Source organism: Phalangium opilio, unplaced genomic scaffold (assembly GCF_054372755.1).
Source record: "Phalangium opilio isolate 3A_F unplaced genomic scaffold, DU_Popi_V2 ptg000077l_1, whole genome shotgun sequence".
Classification (NCBI taxonomy): Eukaryota; Metazoa; Arthropoda; class Arachnida; order Opiliones; family Phalangiidae; genus Phalangium; species Phalangium opilio.
Window position 1 is genome coordinate 6,349,682 of NW_028324185.1, and position 22,742 is coordinate 6,372,423.

Here is a 22,742-nt window from a genome sequence, read left to right on the forward strand (position 1 = left end):
AGCTTTCAATCTTGACGTCAAGATGTCCTCGTTAACTGTTGATACAGGTGAAATTTGCCTTCATATGGACACACAATTACCGCTCGAACAACATTGAAAGTGATGGACATATTTGTAGACGTTAGTTCAGTTTCTCCATTCCTTAAATTATTTTTAACCAACATCTTAATGTGAACTAAACACCTCTCGCTGTTAAAGATAAGGGTTTAGATATTTTATGACGTGGTTTGTTAAAGATCACTTCTAAACAAATCACTTCAATGATTGTTACAATTCAAATAAAGACTATTTCATACCTTTATTTAATTGGTTTAGTTGCCAAATTCGCAAGCACCCTTTATAATGATGGTCATCTTACATATGCCAACGTCTATTAGCATTGGTTGATTAACTACACCTGCTCCGACCGTTTAAGCGATAAATGTTTGTTGGTTAGCGTCCGAAAGACGGCGTTTTAAAATATTTCATAATTGATGTGAAGCACAAGTAAAATAAAACCTAATCCGAACCATAAAAACCCACATGACTATGGGGGAAATAAGGTCCTGGGAAAACGCACATGGGAAAAAACCATAAATGACTTCGAACGCTACACTTATTTTGACTGACTAAACGATAAAACGTTCTTAGCTAGGCCCAAAAGAAGGCAATTATCATGTCGCGTAGTTCATAGAAAGATGCATTTGCTCCTAGTCCAAAAACTGTTGCACAAGTATATTAGCGCCGTAAGATCCAAATTGCAAAAACTAAGACTCCAATCCCGCGAAATATTAGTTTTTGGGCGTGAATGTGGGCTCAACAACGGTTTACAAAAGGTATATGCCGTTGCTATTTATTCATCCTCTCATAGAGGAAGGGATGCAGTCGGGGTTGATCTCATGACCCCCGTGATACCAATGCAGGCTAGCCTTTGGGGCTTGCGCAGGTCAACCTGCACCGTTCTGAGCCGTCATAGGTCTAATGATCCCAGTATAGAGCCAGTGTACGGTCTTGGGGTTGAGGCCCCAAGTCTGGCCGACAGAGCTCCTGGTCCTCCAGAAAATCATTTTGGCCTTCTTGATGCACCGATCAAGATGCGGTTTCCACGTAAGTCTGCAATCAAAGGTCACCCCCAGGTATTTCACCTCGGAGGACTTTGTCAGGACCTGGCCAAAAAGTGATATCATTGAACAGTTCCTTAGTATTCTTCCTCGTGAAAGGAAAAAGGACAGTTTTGTCTGGATAAACAGTGAGGTTGACCACCTGGCACCATTGCTCCACGTTAGAGAGAGCAGAGCTCATAAGCGTGGCGATAGTAGCCGGGAACGTTCCGGTAAAAACTATCGCCACATCGTCCGCATACCCGAAGCAGCGGTAGCCCCCAACATCCCGAGCCTTCCCAAGAGCTCGTCCACCACAAGGCACCACAACAGGGGGGAAAAGAACCCCACCCTGAGGGCAGCCCCTGCTCGTGGTCACCCCCAGAGATTCCTCAAGGAAGGACGCCGTCACCTCTCGGTCGGTAAGCATGGACTTGATCCAACGGCCAAGAGTAATAACCGAGCTGGACACCTTATCAAAGGCCCCTTCAATATCGAGGAAGACGGCCAGTGAGATTTCCTGAAACTCGAATGCCCTATCCAGGCAATTCGTGAGGCCGTGAAGGACCCTCTCAATGGATTTGCCTTTTTGATAGGCAAATTGTGAAGAAGAGAGAGGAGTTACCGAGAGTACCTCGTCTCTAATGTACCTGTCCACCAGCTTCTCCAGAATTTTGAGGAAGAAGGAGGTCAGGCATATGGGCCTAAATGCCTTCGCCTCGAGATAGGAGACCTTCCCGGGATTGTGAATAAAGATGACCCTAGAGCGCTTCCAGTCACGACGAATGTGACCGAGATCCTTCCCCATCAGGATCACTAGAACACTCATCGTCTGGACCCCGAAGGGTCGCATCCGATTCTTCCAGTAGGGTGGACTCGTCCATGGAAGATAACTCTTCCGAATGAGCCTCTCCATCCCCCTCTGTACCTAAAGCGACACCAATGAGCTCTACAGCAAGATCTCTCAGCTCGCTGGTCCCGTCCACTGCCGTAGACTCAGCTGCAGCGTTGGCGTTGTTTCGGTGGGCTGCAGGATCTTGAAAGTACCCTTAAACACTCCAGTTAAGTCCACAAGACCAGCGTTCTTAATGGCATCCAAAGAGGAACCATCAATGAACAGTACCCATTACCGTACGGCACGATCCACGTACGTCCGGATACACCTCCAACGTTCAGTGGCAAAGCCACTGTTGAGGACCTCCAGGCGCCGGAACAGCACCGTTGATCCCTTTGTGATCTGGTCCCTGGTTCGGAACATCACCTTAAACCTTCGCCAACATTATTAATACAGGCCGGAGCACGCTATCTCGGGGAAGGGGGTAAAGGCGTATTTGGGCACCGCGCATAGATGGCGCTTTTCAGAACCTCAATCTCTAAATTACCCGCGAATTTTTAAACCCAGCAAAACTTTGAGATTGAGGGTTTAGCTTAGATAATTGAATATCACGAATTATTAGAATCTCAGGGAATTGTTTGTACCTCTAAATTTAAAATTACGTTTTTTTATCACATAGCAATGTTGCAACATGAAATATTTTATCACATTTTAAAACTAAGAATAGAACAGTCTCACATATTAAAAATATAAATAAAATAGCGTCACGTTTTAAAAAAAGGACTAAAATAGTATCACATTTTAAAAACATAAATAAAATAGTGCCACATTTTAAAAACGTAAATAAAATAGTACCACATTTAAAAACGTAAATAAAATAGTGCCACATTTAAAAACGTAAATAAAATAGTGCCACATTTAAAAACGTAAATAAAATAGTGCCACATTTTAAAAACATAAATAAAATAGTGCGACATTTTAAAAACAAAAATAAAATACAGCCACATTTTTAAAATAAGAATAGAATATTGCCACATTTTTAAAATTAGAATAGAATATTGCCACATTTGAAAATAGGAATAAAATTGTTTTAGTGTGGCACTATATTATTCGTAGTTTTAATGTGGCAATATATTATTCCTAGTTTTAAAATGTTTTACAACAATCTGAATCAGTTTTGTTTGAATTAAGTAAAAAAAATAATATTCTCTTGTAACATTCCTATTTTTAAAATGAGATAAAATAATAAACTTACTAGAAAAATTTCACAAATAAAAAGGTTTTTTCATTCTTAAATTCCTAATTTCCCTAATATTCTAGTAATTCTTGATGTTCTATTATCTAAGCTCATGCCTCAACCCCTTATAGGGGGATTGACCGTCGCCTAGAATATGGATTGACACACCAAGTTTTTGCTGGGTCTCAAATTTCGCTGGAAATTTAGGTTGTAAAACGCGCCCCTTGCGGACGCATTCGGCGAATTAAAAGATACCGAAAAAATTCTCGAATAAGGAGCGCGCTCAGGCCTGTATTAATAATGTTGGTGAAGCCTTAAACGGCTTAGGGAATTCGCTAGCTCTCATCACTAAGAGCACTGCATCCCCCACAACCGAGTAGGTTAAGTTTTCCTTCAACCATGGCCCAGTAAACGCGTCTTCACAGGAGTACGTTAGGCCCCCGGCCATCAGGCTGAAATTACCAAGGCGCGGTAGACGGCTCCCCGAAGGTAACCCATCCAGCGTCCCTAGAATCGCTTTCTGGATTGGGCCCACATCCTCCTTCGTGATGACCGCAGTCGGATATCCATTTTTGACAATGGCCATCTTTTCTGAACTGGCTGCATCACTATATGACTTCGTCCTTTTGGCCGACGCCCGCGAAGTACTAGGCCTCTTCGTCGAGTTGTCGCTTGTCGCCGCACCCTCGGCTGGGGTGGTGACCGCTTCAGAGCCCGATTCAGCTTTATGCAGAGCAATCTAGCTTTAATGAAACAGAGACGTAGATAAGTTTAATCTTACAAAAGCAATATTTGTTATAAGCATACGAAACTAAGCCTAATCCTACAAAAGCAATCTTTGTTATAAGCATACGAAACTAAGCTTAATCCTACCAAAGCAATCTTTGTTATAAGCATAAGAAACTAAGCTTAAAAAATCTATCAATCAATCAAATATTGAAAGGTTGAGAAAAAAAGAGGAGATCGGAAAAACCCGACGCCTCCCACTTGAGTGGCCGCCATCTTGAATTACCATTTACTGGCTGTATATTCTCTAGTGTAAATTGTTTACAGCCAACATCATAAATGAATTCAGTTTAACATGATTATTTTCGAGATTCGGGATATATTCAGTAAGCTTATAATAATAATATGTGCTAAATTGGTTTTCAAGGACAAAACTCCTACTGCTTTTATTTTTTTATGTCAGAAAATAAATTTGAGCCGAGTTTAACCGTGTTGTCTTATGTAATGTTACGCGAGATCGGATTGTTTCAGATCCAGTAGAAAAGCTGCTAAGTGGACGTCACCGATGATCAAACTGATTGAGATAAGGGCTGCGTTCAGTAACCGGCATCAAAAACATCGATGACTAAAAGATGACATCGATGTCTTACTGAACGGTTTTTCGCGTCTTTGGGCGTGACGTCATGATGCTCATCGGATGCCCATCAGAAAAATCAGCTGTGAGAGGAGGTTTTTTGATGAGCATCGGATTCATGACGTAAATTTCGTCATTTTGCGCCGCGACCAAAAATGGGGGGAACTACATCCCAATCTCTACCAATTTAAAATAATGAAGAATTGACAAATATTATCCTTATGGATAATAATACTGAAAAGCAATATATTATTTTGGTAAAAAAATGGATTCTGACAGAATTTCTATTTAATTGATAAATTGAAGTACAATATCTTTGAAAATAGTTCGGATTTATTATTTAAGCCTTTGCCGTAACTTTATCATAATATCGTCGCCATTAAGAAAAGCATCGATTACACAAAATTGTGCCGTTCAACAACTGCAATGTCATCATGACGTCAAAAGAACACCGATTTCATTTTCCCAAACATCGATGTTTTTCCTGATGAGTGTTACTGAACGCAGCCAAGGTAATAATTTTGGCCTACACATTCTTTCCAGATGAATGTACAACAATACACAGGAATATAATTTAGTTTTAAGCTTGACGTGGCACCGCCATTCTTTATATATATTATAATCCGAGTATATAAATGCGCTAGGCTTAGAATAGCCTTAAAACAAATTGGAAGAATCCCTTCAGTTTGTGATTCCAGAACCATTTCATGATGCGGAAACTGGAAAAAGAAAAACTAAAATCGATCAATCAAGTTTTAAGCTGGACGTGGCAGCGTCTTTCTTAAAACTAAATTTAGTCGGCATTAGAAGCAAATTTTAAGCTTTAGATGCAATATTCCAAGTGAATGTTAAGACGCCAACTGAAAAGAGAAAACTCTAGCCTATTGTTTCCACGTCCACCCAAACTGAGGTACAATAGAATTGAGTAATTTACTCGTAAGAACGTCGTGGCGGCGTGGTTCTTATGATTAAATTGACTCGATGTATGAAGCGTTTTTATTTGGAGGAAGTGTACTCCAAGGGGTTTCGCCATTAGCCCTAATCCCCTCTTAACGCCAAACTATGGCTCGATGACAGATAAAGGTTTTTCGTTCAAATAAACTTACAATGGGGACGCGGAAACTCACTACCGGCTCATCTACTTCTATAGCTTGCTGAAGGCACTTTTAGCATCGTTGCCATGGTTTTTTCGTTTTGGTCGGAGCGCTGGTAACGCATTAACGTTCTCGCCCGCTCCACAGCAACGTACATTAGAGTCGTTGACACTTAACATGCCAAGTACTTCCTGGGGAATTTCGCCAAGTTTGGCATGGCGGTTGTATTGGCTCTCCAAAGTTCTAGGGGAGCCATGCTACTATTTTTATCCAATTTTTGTTAGGGCTTCCTTTAAATAGACGCTGACCTCCCCAGAAGGCGATGCTGGCAATGTCTTGGATGCACCAGTTGGAGCCAGGGAGGGGAACACGGAATCTTCAGCCTCGGCTTCCGGTTCATTGTCTGTTTCCTCTTCGTATTCCATGTCTTTTAATATTTTTTGAACTATCATCAAAACTACATCAAAACTTGGAGGGCAAAAGGCTGGATATTCTTCACTCCATTCTGGAGTAAAAAATGACCTGTAAAGAGATAAATGCATACATTATAATTTAAGTAACAGTGTACTAGAGAATACAATTCACCTCCGGGAGGGATATCAATAAGGCAAGAGATAGAGGGTTAGCCTAAGATACTTTAAAGAAAGAAAATTTTACCAGTGAACATATATCTTTTCTACCGTGGGTCCAAAAACGAAGCCAATTAAAATTTTCATCGTTTATAAACTAGCAAATCTTTTTCGAGATTTTCTTTGAAATCAAGGAAGTGTAAGCATTTTAGCTTCCTGATCTGGACGAACGCCCCGACTAATACGGCCCAGAGTCTTCGCCGCCACTGGCTCAAAAGATTAAAATTCTTTGGCCGCTGCTTTTATGGGTTTAAAAAGCTCCAAAAACTCCCTCATGACGTCCATGTCGTTTAAACTTTTATCGGCACAATCCAAGGTCGAATGAAGAGTCTCCTCTCTTTCTTCTTCATACTTTAATAAATATAAGAAAATCAAGGTTAATTTTGATATGGACATTGCCTTTATTCATTGAGAATGATCAAACTGACGATCTTAGTTGAGTTAATGGAGCTCTAGGGAAATCACTAGATGTTGAAAACTTTTATTTTTAACATTTTATCCTTCCCTAAGTGTTATGTCTGGAGAAATATAGATTTATAGTACCTTAAGCAGAGACCCAATTCCTTCCAATACAGATTGGAATCTTGTAAAATTTTTATCGAAAGTCACCTTTTAACTTTGTGACAAAGTCGGCGTATTTTAACAGTCGAAATTATTAAATCAGCTATACCTTGAACTTCAAAGCTATAGTTTACTTTGTTGTATGTTTATTCCTCGGGCTTCTGTACCCGAAGAACCGTACTTTCGGAAATATTGGGCGTCGAAGTTTGAGGAAAAAGTGACTCAAATATTTTAACGTGACCACCGTATCTCAATCTTTTATACCAGTAGAACCACAAACTATCGGTCTTCTGTGCAAGCAGAACCGTATTTTAAGGCGACTCGCTTCTCTATTGTTACCCGATCGCGATTCATTTTCTGTACCAGGAGAACCCTCTACAAGAAAATCAGGGTAGGATTTTACTTTATATAACTAACACAACCAACAATAGTTTCTGACTAATTAGACCAAGGGGGGGGGGTTCGAAAAAAATAGTGAAAATATTCTAAACCCGCCGCAAATTGGCCAAATTGTTTTGGAAAATTTGATAATTGCATGTACTTACCGCCATTAAGACCGCTGCGAGCCTAAACCCATTCAGCCCTCAATCTTGAAAAACTACTAGGGGTGGTAAACATAATAACAAGACTCGCGACGGAAATATAGCTATGAAATTTTAAACACCCGCTGAAACATTTACAATTCTCATACCAGGGTAGAAAAATATTTGAAGAAAGCTCCAATTTAAAAATTAACAACGATATTTTGCTAAAATGGGCAGATTATTTCGGAAGTTAATGAAGATAAACAACAAATTATGGAAAAGGTGTATCATTACTTGGGAAGTAAATGAAGATAAACAATAATAGTTTGGAAAAGGCGTAACATTATTTGGGAAGTAAATGAAGATAAACCACATTATTTTGGAAAAGACATTATATTATTTGGGAAGTAAATGAAGATGATCAATATTATTTTGGAACCTTAATAAATATATTAAATTTTTTGGAAAAGTCATAATATTGTTTGTTAACTAAATGAAGATAAACAGCAATATTTTTGAAAAGGCGGCCAATTATTGGTGAAGCGAATGATGTTGAACGACAATATTTTTAAAAGGCTTCAAAATGTTGGAAGGAAGTGTATATTAAAAATTATGCACTATTAACTGCAAAACCGATGGGTATGCTGTAATGTGTGGCACTTAGCGTTATCCGAGAAACACCACTTGGAGGTGGTCACACATCGTTTCTCATGAGGAGTTTTGATAAGGCAGGCCCCCTTGCCTATTGCCGCTATAACCCAGCCGGGGAGTTTTGATAAGGCAGGCCCCCTTGCCTACTGCCGCTATAACCCAGCCGGGGAGTTTTGATAAGGCAAGCCCCATGCATACTCCCGCTATAATCCAACCGGGGAGTTTTAATAAGGCAGGCCCCCTTGCCTACTGCCCAAAACTAAGAAAACGTTGCCATATTCGTCCGTGAATTCGGCAGTGTCCTCTTCGTTTTGACCAGCAATTATAAATGCTGGTTTTGTCTTGGGATCGAGAGTAGCCAGCTCTTCCTCCGAGACCCAGATTTCAATTAATTCCAGGACTTTTTTGCTTGGTCCAGGGTGGCAAGACTTTACGTCTTCCAAGAACCGAGCAAAATTGGTTCTAGGAGGAAGCCAGTTTCCATCCTGGTCCTTGAAAAATAGGCATCTGTACCAATAAGAAGCCATATAGGTAGTCAATGACCTGTCGGTTCTTCAGGCAACATCCTTCACGTGTCTATTTCGGTTCTCGATGTTGTTTGTATGGGCGCGAGAATCTTACGAGTTGACAAACTCGTACTTTTGAAGCATTGTAAGGTGCTCCCGAAAGCCCATTAACGTACAATTCATGGACATTTGGGCTCCGTCAGACACGATGACGGACCCAGGGGCTATATATTTTGACATTTGCGTCCACAGAACAGCACGGGACTTATTTTTGACTTTCAAAATTAGACCATCTTTTGTATCCCGGCGATAAATTCCAAAGATACACAATAGGTTTCCACGGCTAGCTCCGCCTCTCGGTTGTATTTGCGAGTATGAAGGTAGGTTTCGTCCACCTCCACAAACAGTCCTGGTTCTCCAATCTGGACTTTGTCGGCCCTATTAGAAATGAAAATCTCTGTTACCTCACGACACATGGAAGAATAATCCACAACTGTTCGTGAGGAACATTCAATATGGGTTGTAGCGTCAGTGACGCTCATTTTACAAACCCAAAGGAAAACGAGGAAAAGATTGTCGGTAACCGATAAATTTTGATTATAGAACCATGTGTTTTTGGAGGGGATGAAAGCCTTGACACACTCGGAAACAAAATGATCGGGAACCTTTTTCTTCGATTTCCTGAAAGCCTTTCGCTTGTTGGCTCGAGATTGCCCAGTGGAATATCGCATTACTTACCCAAACCGAGTTTAGGCGTTAAACACCCCCACAAGAAATCCATCGATAATGCCATCGTCGGATTTATTTCCGCAAGTACAAGCGATCTTTCCTTCATTGAAAGAAGTAACGCTTGGAACCAAGTCCAATGAAATTACGAGAGTTTTTGCGTCCCTTTCCGATTTGGTCCTTAACTTCTCGTTCATACATGGAATAAATCCACCCCAATTTTTTAACGAAATACTGTGGAAAAACTGTTCCGTTGTTTCAAAAATATGGTTTTCAAAAGTTGGTTTCCATTTTTGAAAATGGGCCAGCCACAAAACCGAATTGCTTCCCACCAAAAATATCTCTTCCCAACAAAATATTTGCCCAAAAATGAGTTTTATTAAACCTCCCTCTTAGCTCGTTCAGACTCGTCTGATGAGTAATAAAGAATTTTCTTAAGAGAATAACTGTTACTTAGAAACGGTTCACGCATACGCGAACCGTTGCCATAGTAAAGAAGAAGGTTGCCACTTTACCATGATAACCTTTGTGCTGGCGATGGGTTTGGATGTTTAAAATCTAGAACAAAAATTTCTTTTCTTCGCGTGAAGTGACATCCTAAGCTATCCAGACCAAATACCTAACCGAACCTGCTTCTACCCACAATAAGAGGTAGACCTTCTTTCAAACCATTTATTGAAAAGGATTAACAGTTTGTAAGTAAAAAAAAATTTAAAATAAAATCGATAATTATGACGTTCAAAAGTAATCGCGATGCCGCGATGCGAAGGTTGCTAAATGGAAAGGATACATCTGATTTTAGCAGCGTTCTTGAACATATTGTGTGTGCATTTTTTCATGAATGCACATATTTAACTAGACGACCCAAGGGCTCGTAATAGTAGCCACATCGTACGAGTGAATAGCCCCTCTATACCTACCCTAATGAGTGAATAACGCTATCTTTTATAATGCTTAAATGATTTACCGTGCATAAAATGAGAGTGAATAGCCCCTCGATGCCCTACCCTAAACAGTGATAAAAACTTCTGCCCGGTCGGTAAAAATTTATTTAATATGCTTTTGTCTCTCCAACCGCGAAGTTATATCTCCTGGCCTCGGATAAGATCATGACTCCTAGTTGGAGAGAGGGAGAGAGAGAGAATGAGAGAGAGATTTTTTTCAAATGGGAAGTTTATTTACAACAATTGGGCACAAATGATGAAATTTTAAGTTACAATTAATCAGGTACAAATTGAAATTCTTAGTTACAATTAATCATGTATAAATGACGGTATTCTTAGGAACAATCAGGTACAAATTAGGAAGTTTATAGTACCAATCAGGTACAAATTAGGAAATGCATAGTAACAATAATAAATGAGGAACTATATACATAAAAATAATAAAAGAATGGTCAAAGGCAAATCAAGGAAACCATACTGGTTCCCTACCAGCCCCCCAACGGCGAAAAAATCTGTCAAGGAGGACGGGGGTCGTGGCTTGCGAACGCTCCACCCGAAAACGAGCAGCAACGTGATTAATAATTAGTTTAGTGGTGGAAGACACGTGGGTCATGAACCCATCAGCCATCAGAGACAAAGATTCAACTGATTTGTAGAGGTCAGCGAGGACGACCAAAAAGATGGTAAACGTAAAATTGCATAAATTGTGTTTCGGGTTTGGGTGGGGGGGGCAACCAGGCTCCAGGAATCTGCATGAGAGTGTGTGTGGCCAACCCATCGCTCAAGGCGTCGGGTGACTTGGACAAAAACAGCAAAGGGCAATCGAAATAACAGTGGGCGAAGGTCCCGAGGGCTGGGCAAAACGGACACGCGGACGAGTCGAGGCTTTCGACTATGTAGAATAGTCGGGCAGGGGCCGGTAAGGAGGCATGGAGGGCGCGCCATCGGATACAAAGCTCAGCGCGGGTGCTCAAGGGGGAAAGCTTCGAGGCTAACCACCACCAGGTAGATGGGGTCAGATTTGTGGACGGTGGGGCAAAGGGCGTTGGTGGTGGAGTCGTATATGGTTTTAGTTGGTGGGGACTCGGAAAGTCGATAACGGCGTGAATGGCCGTCGATTACCTGTTCAGTGACGATACATAGACCTCCACCGAGACTAAAGGAAAAAGCGGGATTAAGGCCACGGTCCGTAAAACAACCGGGAAATGTGTGAATTAGGGCATTAATGGTTATGCGGTGCTGGGAAATAACCAATCGGGAAACAGGGCGGTCACGGAAGAGAGATCCTTGGGGGAAGTCCGCCGACGGTAGCGTGGGTAAGGGCTAGTCCCGTGACGGTGCGTTTAAAGGGGGAATGTACAAGCGGAATGCCTAGGATCTCTTCTTTAGAAGATAAACCTGCCTCAATTTTCATGGGGAGATGGAACCATGCGTTTAACGCTTCAGAATAAAACGGTATGGCGGAATTTGCACTAGAAGTATCGAGAAGGGCCTGGTTCACCGAAGGAAACCGGGGGAGGTGCTGTTTAAAAAGAGAGCGGACGTGATTTGGCGGGGATTGCGTTAAGAAACGGGATATGGTGTGTATTCGGAAGGAGGCAATTTTTTGCGGATATATTAACTAAACCTAATCCGCCAAGAAGGCGATGGGAATACAGCGATGGGGCGGCGACCCAATGAATACCTGCCCATAAAAATTTAAGGAGCTGGTTCTGCCAATCCTTGACGAACGTTGACGGTGGGGTAAGCACTTTGAGCCTATGCCAAAGTACGGATGCAGCGAGTTGATTTATCAAAAGAACCCTGTCGGGGAGCGAGCAAACCAACGCCCAAAGACCTTCGCCATGCGGGATGAAAGGTCCGGCCAGTTTTTCTGTTCAAATCGTGGAGAGTTCCCCAGGTAAACCCCAAGGAACTTACCACCGTCGGTACTGGACGGAATGGGGGGCGGATGGCGGGAGGTGAGACAGCCCAGCTTCCGCACCATAGGACGAACGATTTCTCATAGTTAACGGACGCTCCCGTTACTCGACAGTAAGCGCAGAGTCTATCGTCAAGGATGGCAAACTCAGAGGGGCAACGGATTAAGGCAGTTAAGTCGTCGGCAAAAACGGTTGTGATCGCGTTGTGGTGAGGTAATGGTATGGCACGGGGAACTGAGCGACGCAAGGCATGAAGCAGAGGTTCAAGGGCCAAGACAAAGAGTAAACCGGACAAGGGGCAACCTTGACGGATACCTTTACCAAAAGGAATACGGCTTGTAAGGGTATTATTAACTTTAACCATAAAGGATGAATCGGAATAAATAATTGTCAGAAGGTCAATAAAACCTTGGGGGAAATTTAGAGACGTGAGGAGCCTTAATAAGTAAGAGTGGTTGACATTATCAAAAGCTTTGCGGAAGTCAATATTTACTAGGGCTAGAGGTTCAGTAAGTGTATTGGCCAGATGAATGTTGTCACGGAGGGAGGCCAAGGTGTCGTAAATACAACGCCCCGGGATGGAATAAGTCTGGGAGTCATGGACTAAATCCCCTACAACAGTGTTAACGCGGTTTGCAAGAATTCTGGTAAAAATTTAATAGTCACTATTGGTTAGCGAGACTGGGCGCCAGTTCGCTAAGTTAAAGAGGTCTCCCGATTTAGGCAGTAAAGATATAACGGACGTTGAGAAAGTGTTCCAGAACTGTTGATGTTGTTGAAAACCTCAACCAGGATGGGACCAAGTGTTTGCCAAAAAGTTACGTAAAATTCTACCGGGAAGCCGTCGAAGCCGCAGGCTTTTCCGCGGGAAAGTTTGTTGAGGGCGGCGGTTGCTTCAGGGAGGGTAATGGTATCCCCCAGGAGCGGCGCGTGGATATGGTTCAGCTTGGTCATGCCTGATGTTAGGGCAGAGTAGGTATCGCGATCAAACGGGGCGGATGATGGCGAGCACAGGGTGGAATAAAAACGTATAATAACGTCTCTAATGGCTCCAGGGTGGGTAATGAGCACACCAGTGGGGTCGTACACACCGGCCATAAAATAAGTTTCAACGGCTCTTTGTTCAAAGCGATAAAAATCACGCGAAGGCGTGTCAATAGCGGTAAAGTGGGTGGAGCGAGCACGGGCGAGGGAGTCAGCAGAACGCTCTAAGAGAAACTCATGGAGTCTCTCAGCATTCTGACGCCCCTCAAGCGTGTTTGTGTCAGAGGTAATCACAGCGGATTCTAGATTGCAAATGAGCTGCCGATCAGTGACAACCTTGCGATGCCAAAGATTACCGAAAGGGACTTAATAGTTGGCTTCATAACATCAAACCACCAGGAGACCCAAGGGCGTCCCGGTGGTTTGGTGGCAGAGGGCCTCTCAAGTTCAGCACGGATAGAAGCTATAAAATTAACGTCATAAAGAGCGCGAACATTAAGTCTCCAGAAGAGAGAGGTTTTTGGAAAGGTTTCAATAATAACTAGTTTACAAAGAACCACGTCATGGTCCGAAAAAAATGTTGGTATGTGCTTGATACTATGTACCCTGCACGATGAGTTCACGTAAAAGCGTTGAAGCCGCGCCGATAAAAGTTTTCCTATATTCCGGGTACGCCAGGTAAAGCTGGGAGTGTTCGGATGGAGAGAACGGTAGACGTCACTAAGGTCATAGTTTGTTAATAAGGCACGTAAGGGGCCGCAAAGCGCAAAGCGGGATTCACGACAGTTTGAGCGGTCAAAGTCCGGGTGAAGGCAGCAATTAAAGTCACCAGCAAGAATGATGGTCTCTGAGGGGTCTATTTCACTCAATTTCTGAGAAACGAACTCCAGCGTGGCGATAGCTAAAGTGTCATTAGTGGCTGAGAGATAAATATTAAAAAGATGGAGGTCAGTCGATGAACCGAGAGTACCAGGGCGAAATCGTAAATAAATGCAACGGCCATCGAAAGAATCGAAGGCTGTTTACACGGTCATTAATGGAAGGATGTAGACCGACGGAGACACCAGCACCGCGATGGGATTGAGCACACGCGTGGTGAAACTTAAAAGGCCATTGGGCCCAAACGTACGATGTCGAGAAAGCGTGAGATATGTTAGTTTCTTGTAAACAGAGGACGGCTGGATTGAAACGGGAAACGTAAAGTCACGAGCGCGTATTGAAGTCAGCGGTGTACCGACACCGCGGGCGTTTATGCTTAAAATAACGGGATCCATCAGGTACGGGTAAATAAAAAATAAATAAAAAGGCGGGGAACTTATTGGGAGCAGATGGATTCGGCGTCAGTAGGTTGTTCGGCGTCGGAGCGTTCAAAAGAGAAGAGTTTACGTAAGTTGTTGGCGAGTCGGTAGTAGGGGTTTCGCGCATTGCGTCGTTGGGCGTAAGATGCAATGGAAGAGATAACGGGATTAGTCATTGCCACAACGAGCACCTGGCGAGCAAGTGTTTCAGCGGTGGCTGGACCATTGGCATATTTAGCAGCAATAACGCGTAAGGCGTTTAAAGCCTCACTCGCGAAGTGTGTAGCCCGGGGAAACGTTGCAGGAAAAGGGCCGCGAGGGCCGGCCCAGTAGTTGGTTTCAGGTGTGTAAAGGTTACGTGAGGTTGTCGACGTACGGCGCTGCTTCTTGGTCTTGGGAGGGGGATGTATTGGCGGGGTAAAAACGGCATCAGAAGGCGTCTGGTCAGTCTGCCCACGTTTCTTCTGATGGGTGACGGTTTTTACGGTGGAGTCGACATCAAAGGGAATCTCGCCGTCCATGTCGGCTGAATAGCCAAGATTGGCGTCCATGGCTGGCTCAGGAGAGCTGTCCAGTGTAGAGGGCACGGGAAGAGCGGTAGATGAAACCGTATTGGCGGGACTAGAGGCCGCAGAGGTTGAGGCCAAAATTGGAGATGTAGCGATTGTGGTGGTGGCATTAGCAGCAGGGGCTGATGTAGTGGTGGAGGTGGTGGTGTTATTGGTAGAAGCAGCGGGAGCTGAAGCAGTGGGGCAGACCTTACTCATGTGGCCAGTGTTGCCGCAAATATCACATCTTGGCGGAAGGTTCACACCTATCATGTAGCGGACAGAGTCCACGATGACAGTGAGGTAAGGGGGAGATTCAGAGGCAAAAAGCACGTTGGCCTCTCGCCCTAGCGCAGCGGATATGTTTAAACTCCGGCTTTGTGACGGCCGCAGTAAAGCTGCGAATCTTGCCCTGAACTTGGCCAAAATTGGAAAGAACTTTAAGTAACATGTCGTCACTAACGTCAGGAGGGACGCTAGAAAGTTGAACGGTAGAGTTCCTAAAGGTGAGGCCTGTAGCAATCAATTGCAGGGCGAAGGATTTGTCCGAAAAGTAGATAAAAATTTGGCCATTTTCCCGCCACGCATCGGTGATGTTTTGCGGGGGAACCTGAATGACAACGGCTTTAAGATAGTCTTGAATGGAGGCTTTCTGATGGGAAGAGCGGATGGAAATCACACGCTCTGAATTGCGGGTTTTCGAAGAGAAAACGAAAGTATTCAGCGGCGGAGGCACATTTGAATTTGGCGGCGTGGTCACTTGCGCGTAAGAGGGCGCTGGCAACTGCGGCGGGAGAGCTAGCGCGCTAGAGATGGTTGAGGCTAGAGCCGGGAGAGAGCCCCAGCGCTGAAGCGGTGTTGAGGCGGGGCCGTTAATTGTCTGAAGGAACACTGATGGATTTGGCGAGGGTGTTGAAACACTGGCGCCATCCATGGTTGCTCGCGGAAACAATAAAGCCGGCGGCGTGGGACCAAGGCCCAAAGCACGAAAAACGCCGACTTAATCGCTTGAAAAGCGAATTAAATACGGCAAATTATAGTTCAAGGAAGGTAAATACCTTTCGAAGGGCCCTTTAAAAACTCGGGACGAGAAAAACCGCGCATAAAAAACGCGAACAAAAGCTCGAAAAGCGCACTTAAAAAAGCACTAAAAAGACGCACTCCCTGCTGAGAGAGAGACAGAGACAGAGACAGAGGTAATTGACCTCACGCTAGCCACAGAAAACCTCGCGTCTTCCGTGTCTAACTGGCATGTGTCTAATGAGCCGTCTTTGTCGGGTCATAGGCACATCTGCTTCAATGTCGCGACTATCACTGTCCCGGTGGGGACGGAGATACGCAATCCAAAACGGACCAATTGGGCCGGCTATACTGAAGACCAAATCTTACGCTACGGAGATGGTCACACCCCTAAACTTACTTCACCTAAGGGTCTTGATAGGGCTGCTGGTGACTTACAGTGCTCCATCATTGAGTCGTTTCACCGTAACTGCCTACTTCCGGTCCGTTAACCGCTCGAGGCTTGTTCCTTGGTGGAACGCGGATCTCAGCCGGCTTCGGAAATACACGCGCGGGCTCCGGTGGCAGGCGAGAAGGGTGCTGGCCATCCAGTGGCAGGCGAAGAGGGTGCTGGCGATCCGGTGGCAGGCGTAGAGGATGTTGGCTATCCAGTGGCAGGCGAAGTGGGTGTTAGTGATCCGGTGGCAGGCGCAGAGGGTGCTGGCTATCCGGTGGCAGGCGAAGAGGGTGCTGGCGATCCGGTGGCAGGCGTAGTGGGTGTTTGCTACCCAGTGGCAAGCGACGAGGGTGGTGGCGATCCTGTGGCAGGCGGAGTGGGTGCTGGCGATCCGGTGGCAGGCGAAGAGGGTGCTGGCGATCCGGTGGCAGGCGTAGTGGGTGTTGGCTATCCGGTGGCAGGCGTAGTGGGTGTTGGCTATCCGGTGGCAGGCGAAGAAGGTGCTGGCGATCCGGTGGCAGGCGTAGAGAGTGGTGGCTATCCGGTGGCAGACGAAGAGGGTGCTGGCGATCCTGTGGCAGGCGGAGTGGGTGTTGGCGATTATTAGTAATTATTAGTAATTTTTTACAATGTTCGAGGTTGCTATACGAAATACTTCTTAAAATTCGACCGCGGTGAAGTCTTCACATTGGTTGAAGCCAGTCACAAGTACCATGGAAATACCAAATTAATAATAATTTAAAAATATTGTAACAAATTTCTTAACTGGCCGCGTATCTTTGGCTTCGGCACGCGGGTGCGGCTTAGATTTAACGCGAATAATATGGTGAAGTATTGTTGTTTTTATAAATGTAGGAGTAATTCGATATACAGAAAGGATGTACGCTTTTATCCTGTGCCTAAACCAGGAAGGAAATATGTTAACATCGATGTGGGCAAACATCACGTGCAACCAAAACAGAGACAGAGAGAGAGACAGAGAGAGAGACAGAGAGAGATTGAGAGAGACAGAGAGAGAGAGAGACACCCACGGCAGGTGATCAAATCCCAGCTATTAGAAGCCACCAACGGCAGGTGATCAAATCCCAGATGTTAGAAGCCACCAACAGCTCGTGATCAAACCCCAGATATTAGAAGCCACCAACGTCAGGTGATCAAATCCCAGCTATTAGAAGCCACCAACGGCAGGTGATCAAATCCCAGATGTTAGAAGCCATCAACGGCAGGTGATCAAATCCCACATATTAGACACCCCCAACGGCAGGTGATCCAATCCCAGATATTAGAAACCCCCAACGGCAGGTGATCAAATCCCAGATTTTAGAAACCCCCAACGGCAGGTGATCAAATCCCAGATATTACCAGCTTCCAACAACAGGTATCAAATCCCAGATATTCCTAGCCCCCAATGGCAAGTTTCAATTCTTAGATATTAGCAGCCCCCAACGACAGGTTTCAAATTCCATATATTCCTAGCCCCAAACGGCAAGTTTCAAATCCCAGCTATTAGAAGCCACCAACGTCAGGTGATCAAATCCCAGCTATTAGAAGCCATCAACGGCCGGTGATCAAATCCCAGATGTTAGAAGCCACCAACACCTCGTGAACAAATCCCACATATTAAAAGCCATCAACGGCAGGTGATCAAATCCCACATATTTGGGGTGGCGTAGCGGTTAGAGCTTTCGCCTCGCAGCAAGAGGATCCCGGGTTCGATCCCGGACTGTGGCACCGGGTGAAAAATCTGGGAACAAATCCTTCTGCGTAGAGTTTGCAAGTTCTCTCCCCACTTGTTAAAAGGAGTTTTCCTCCGCGGTCTAACCCGGTTTCTCCTTTCCATCAAAACTCGCTGAGGTTAACGGTAATAGTTAGTATAGGGCGCTGTAGGTTAGCTGTGGCATAGGGGCTAGCCACCACCCCTCTATGCATTGTAAAGGGGCCCACCTGTAAATAAGTCGCGAGTTGACTTAGTGTGGACATCCCTTCCTAGACCAAGCATAGATTATTATTATTATTATTAGAAGCCACCAACAGCAGGCTCCAAATCCCAGATATTAGAAGCCCCCAACGGCACGTGATCAAATCCCAGATATTAGAAGCCCCCAACGGCACGTGATCAAATCCCAGATATTAGAAGCCCCCAACGGAAGGTATCAAATCCCAGATATTTCCAGCTCCCAACGGCAGGTATCAAATCCCAGATATTAGAAGTCCCCAACGGCACGTGATCAAATCCCAGATATTAGAAGTCCCCAACGGCACGTGATCAAATCCCAGATATTAGAAGCCCCCAACGGCAGGTATCAAATCCCAGATATTTCCAGCTCCCAACGGCAGGTATCAAATCCCAGATATTAGCAGCCCCCAACGGCAAGTTTCAAATCTAAGATATTCACAGCCCCCCAACGGCACGTTTCAAGTCTCAGATATTCACAGCCCCCCAACGGCACGTTTCAAGCCTCAGATATTCACAGCCCCCAACGACAGGTTTCAAATCCCAGATATTCCTAGCCCCCAACGACATGTTTCAAATCCCAGCTATTAGAAGCCACCAACGTCAGGTGGTCAAATCCCAGCTATTAGAAGCCACCAACGGCAGGTGATCAAATCCCAGATGTTAGAAGCCACCAACAGCTCGTGATCAAACCACAGATATTATAAGCCCCAACAACGGGTGATCATATCCAAGAATTGTTAAGCCCCCAACGGCAGGTATCAAATCCCAGATATTTCCAGCTCCCAACGGCAGGTATCAAATCCCAGATATTGGAAACCCCCAACGGCAGGTTTCAAATCTAAGATATTAGCAGCCCCCCAACGGCACGTTTCAAGTCTCAGATATTCACAGCCCCCAACGACATAAAGCCGGCGGCGTGGGACCAAGGCCCAAATCACGAAAAACGCCGACTTAATCGCTTAAAAAGCGAATTAAATACGGCAAATTATAGTTCAAGGAAGGAAATACCTTTCGAAGGGCCCTTTAAAAACTCGGGACGAGAAAAACCGCGCATAAAAAACGCGAACAAAAAGCTCGAAAAGCGCACTAAAAAGACGCACTCCCTGCTGAGAGAGAGAGACAGAGACAGAGACAGAGGTAATTGACCTCACGCTAGCCACAGAAAACCTCGCGTCTTCCGTGTCTAACTGGCATGTGTCTAATGAGCCGTCTTTGTCGGGTCATAGGCACATCTGCTTCAATGTCGCGACTATCACTGTCCCGGTGGGGACGGAGATACGCAATCCAAAACGGACCAATTGGGCCGGCTATACTGAAGACCAAATCTTACGCTACGGAGATGGTCACACCCCTAAACTTACTTCACCTAAGGGTCTTGATAGGGCTGCTGGTGACTTACAGTGCTCCATCATTGAGTCGTTTCACCGTAACTGCCTACTTCCGGTCCGTTAACCGCTCGAGGCTTGTTCCTTGGTGGAACGCGGATCTCAGCCGGCTTCGGAAATACACGCGCGGGCTCCGGTGGCAGGCGAGAAGGGTGCTGGCCATCCAGTGGCAGGCGAAGAGGGTGCTGGCGATCCGGTGGCAGGCGTAGTGGATGTTGGCTATCCAGTGGCAGGCGAAGTGGGTGTTAGTGATACGGTGGCAGGCGCAGAGGGTGCTGGCTATCCGGTGGCAGGCGAAGAGGGTGCTGGCGATCCGGTGGCAGGCGTAGTGGGTGTTTGCTACCCAGTGGCAAGCGACGAGGGTGGTGGCGATCCTGTGGCAGGCGGAGTGGGTGCTGGCGATCCGGTGGCAGGCGAAGAGGGTGCTGGCGATCCGGTGGCAGGCGTAGTGGGTGTTGGCTATCCGGTGGCAGGCGTAGTGGGTGTTGGCTATTCGGTGGCAGGCGTAGTGGGTGTTGGCTATCCGGTGGCAGGCGAAGAAGGTGCTGGCGATCCGGTGGCAGGCGTAGTGGGTGTTGGCTATCCGGTGGCAGGCGTAGAGAGTGGTGGCTATCCGGTGGCAGACGAAGAGGGTGCTGGCGATCCTGTGGCAGGCGGAGTGGGTGTTGGCGATTATTAGTAATTATTAGTAATTTTTTACAATGTTCGAGGTTGCTATACGAAATACTTCTTAAAATTCAACCGCGGTGAAGTCTTCACATTGGTTGAAGCCAGTCACAAGTACCATGGAAATACCAAATTAAAGGGTAAGAGAATCGTCGTTTACATTTTCGTTAATTTGTATAAGAATACTTAGGAGAATGTATAGAGAATTAAAATTTACCAACCATTTTGCTCTAACACTAATAGTTATTACGTAAAGTTCATTTAAACATTATTAATTTCAAATCGCGTTGGGAAAATGGTCGGCCATTTTCTTTTCCTTGTGACGTAACTAACATGTATATTCGTGATTGGCTAGGCCTCTAGAGGAGACCGGTAGAGGGAACATAGATCTTGGAATATATGACTTTCCTAGAGATACACCTTAAAATAATGATGCCCCCTTATTCCCCTTGTAAAAATTTAAGCCTAGAAACGTATCTCTAGATTTTGTTTACCAATCTCATTGAGTAGGATTTCCTAAACGTCATTGCGTTGAAACTTCGAAGAAAAAAATTATCTTATTCAGTTAAGCGTTGTGCAATTATGTATTTATTTATTTCTTTCTTTATTTATTTATTTATTTCTTTATTTATTTATTTATTTATTTCTTTATTTATTTATTGTTGTTTGGTACATCAAGTCAGAAATTGACTTGTGGAGACCGCCTTGTACTACTGACAGTTTTTGTTATCACAGCTGATTGTATATAAGGTGTTTGTTTCAATTTTTCGTGGTTAAAATTATTAAGAAATGGCAACCGCGGCGTCCAGCTCTAGCAGCGATTCAGAGAATGAAGTAAATCTGTCTGATTATTCGATAGCATTTAGTGATTCGGTTTCTGAGGATGAAGAGCCGGATGGGGGAATTATTAGGCCTAGGATTTTAGGAAATTTAGGAAATCTTGCCCTCGGTGCTCAGCCTTATCAATTTGAGCCTGATGCTCCTCCACCACCTGTGCAAGATGAAAATGTTGAAATTGAAGTAGAAGGCCATGAAAGGCTAAATAACAACACATGGTAAGCAGTGAAAATGATCAAGGTAACGGTGTGGCTAACTGGTAATATACACAATGTAACTACGTAGGTGTTCTTGTGGAAAATGTGAACCGATGAACTCTATTGAAGAGAGCCTTTGTTGCCAAGAGGTTCCAAAGATTTGGAATAGAGTAAGGGATGGCGATAGCTGCATTACTCAACACCCAGCAACAGATTATGTTTATTTGAACATATATGCCTTGGAGGCGGCGGTGTATGACTATTGTGATAATAACTTTGTTATCCCAAATGATGCCACAATTCACAAGTAATAGTATATTACATAATATTATTAATTTATAGAGTCAAATTTGATTAAAATTATTGTTACATTTAGAACATACCGCTATATTGCCTATCGGAAATTTACCAGATGGATTCATAAAAGGCTAGGGCGACGTCAAAGACGACCTATTCCAAGCTGCGTCTTAACCACAATCAGAAGATACTTTCCATCAGAAGAATATTCCGGATTTCGCTATCCACGATTTGACGAATAGTTATAAATAAATTACAAAAATTGAAATATTAAATAAATTTACGGAGAGAACAACGTGATAAGTTGATAACTGACTAATTAAAATGTCTCACAATTAGTTTATTTAATCAGTCGTCATATTTGATTGTAATTTATTTATAATTATTATAAACTTGATAAATTGTATCCTTCATAGTCCTTTATATTACTTTTAGAACACATATTGGCTATCGGAAATTTACACGATGGATTCAGAATATGCTACAACACCAAAGCTGACCAATTAGAAGAATCTTCACATCAGAAGAATTTTCAGGATTTTTTAAATAACATATCTAAATTTCATTCATAAATATTAGCGAGGAAAGATACACGTGACAGACGAAATTATTATGGGCCTATATATGAGGATAAAATATGCCAGTTACCGGATCTCACAACTATTTTTTCTAGATATTAGCCATGATAGAGCTTGATAAATAAACTGCAGTATTCATTGTTTATTAAAAATTTTTTTATTTCAAGTTGATTTGAATCGTTTCTTCTGCATGTATGTTTCAATTGCATCCGACTTGTCAGGATGAACATACTTTGCACTTAGTGGTTGTGGGATTGTAGGCGGATCTAATTCTCTTTCGTATAAATCTATTGCGTCAGTCATAGTAAGTTCCGCTCTTTCAAGTACCATCCCAAAGAGATTTTTTACGTAGTCTAAAAAATTGTTTACATTTCAATAACTAGACTTATTTTTAATTTAACTTTTATATAATTAAAATTACCATATGTAGATGGCTCCCTAATAGGTTTGACACTATATTCTCCTTGTTTA

General features: G+C 43.9%; 1 protein-coding gene across 2 annotated transcripts; it reads left to right on the plus strand.

Annotated features, from left to right (window-relative positions):
• Nucleotides 1-21,151: 21,151 nt before the first annotated feature.
• LOC149657107 (uncharacterized) lies at nucleotides 21,152-22,442 on the plus strand. 2 transcript variants are annotated; one of them, XR_016369981.1, is made up of 4 exons: nucleotides 21,152-21,417; nucleotides 21,485-21,703; nucleotides 21,773-22,060; nucleotides 22,129-22,442. XR_016369981.1 is itself a non-coding variant. In XM_089844567.1 (3 exons), the coding sequence occupies exons 1-3, from the start codon at nucleotides 21,152-21,154 to the stop codon at nucleotides 21,933-21,935; spliced, it is 648 nt and encodes a 215-aa protein (XP_089700693.1). In that variant the 3' UTR covers nucleotides 21,936-22,442. The 2 variants fall into 2 exon arrangements, 1 of the variants encoding a protein (XP_089700693.1); XM_089844567.1 differs by having other exon boundaries at nucleotides 21,773-22,442.
• The last annotated feature ends 300 nt before the right edge of the window (nucleotides 22,443-22,742 follow it).

Bases quoted from the DNA above. Each gene is read 5' to 3' on its own strand.
- LOC149657107 (XM_089844567.1), top strand. From the start codon at position 21,152: ATGGCAACCGCGGCGTCCAGCTCTAGCAGCGATTCAGAGAATGAAGTA. The intron at 21,418-21,484 runs GTAAGCAGTGAA...GTAACTACGTAG, and splicing joins AGGCTAAATAACAACACATG to GTGTTCTTGTGGAAAATGTG. The intron at 21,704-21,772 runs GTAATAGTATAT...TGTTACATTTAG, and splicing joins AATGATGCCACAATTCACAA to AACATACCGCTATATTGCCT.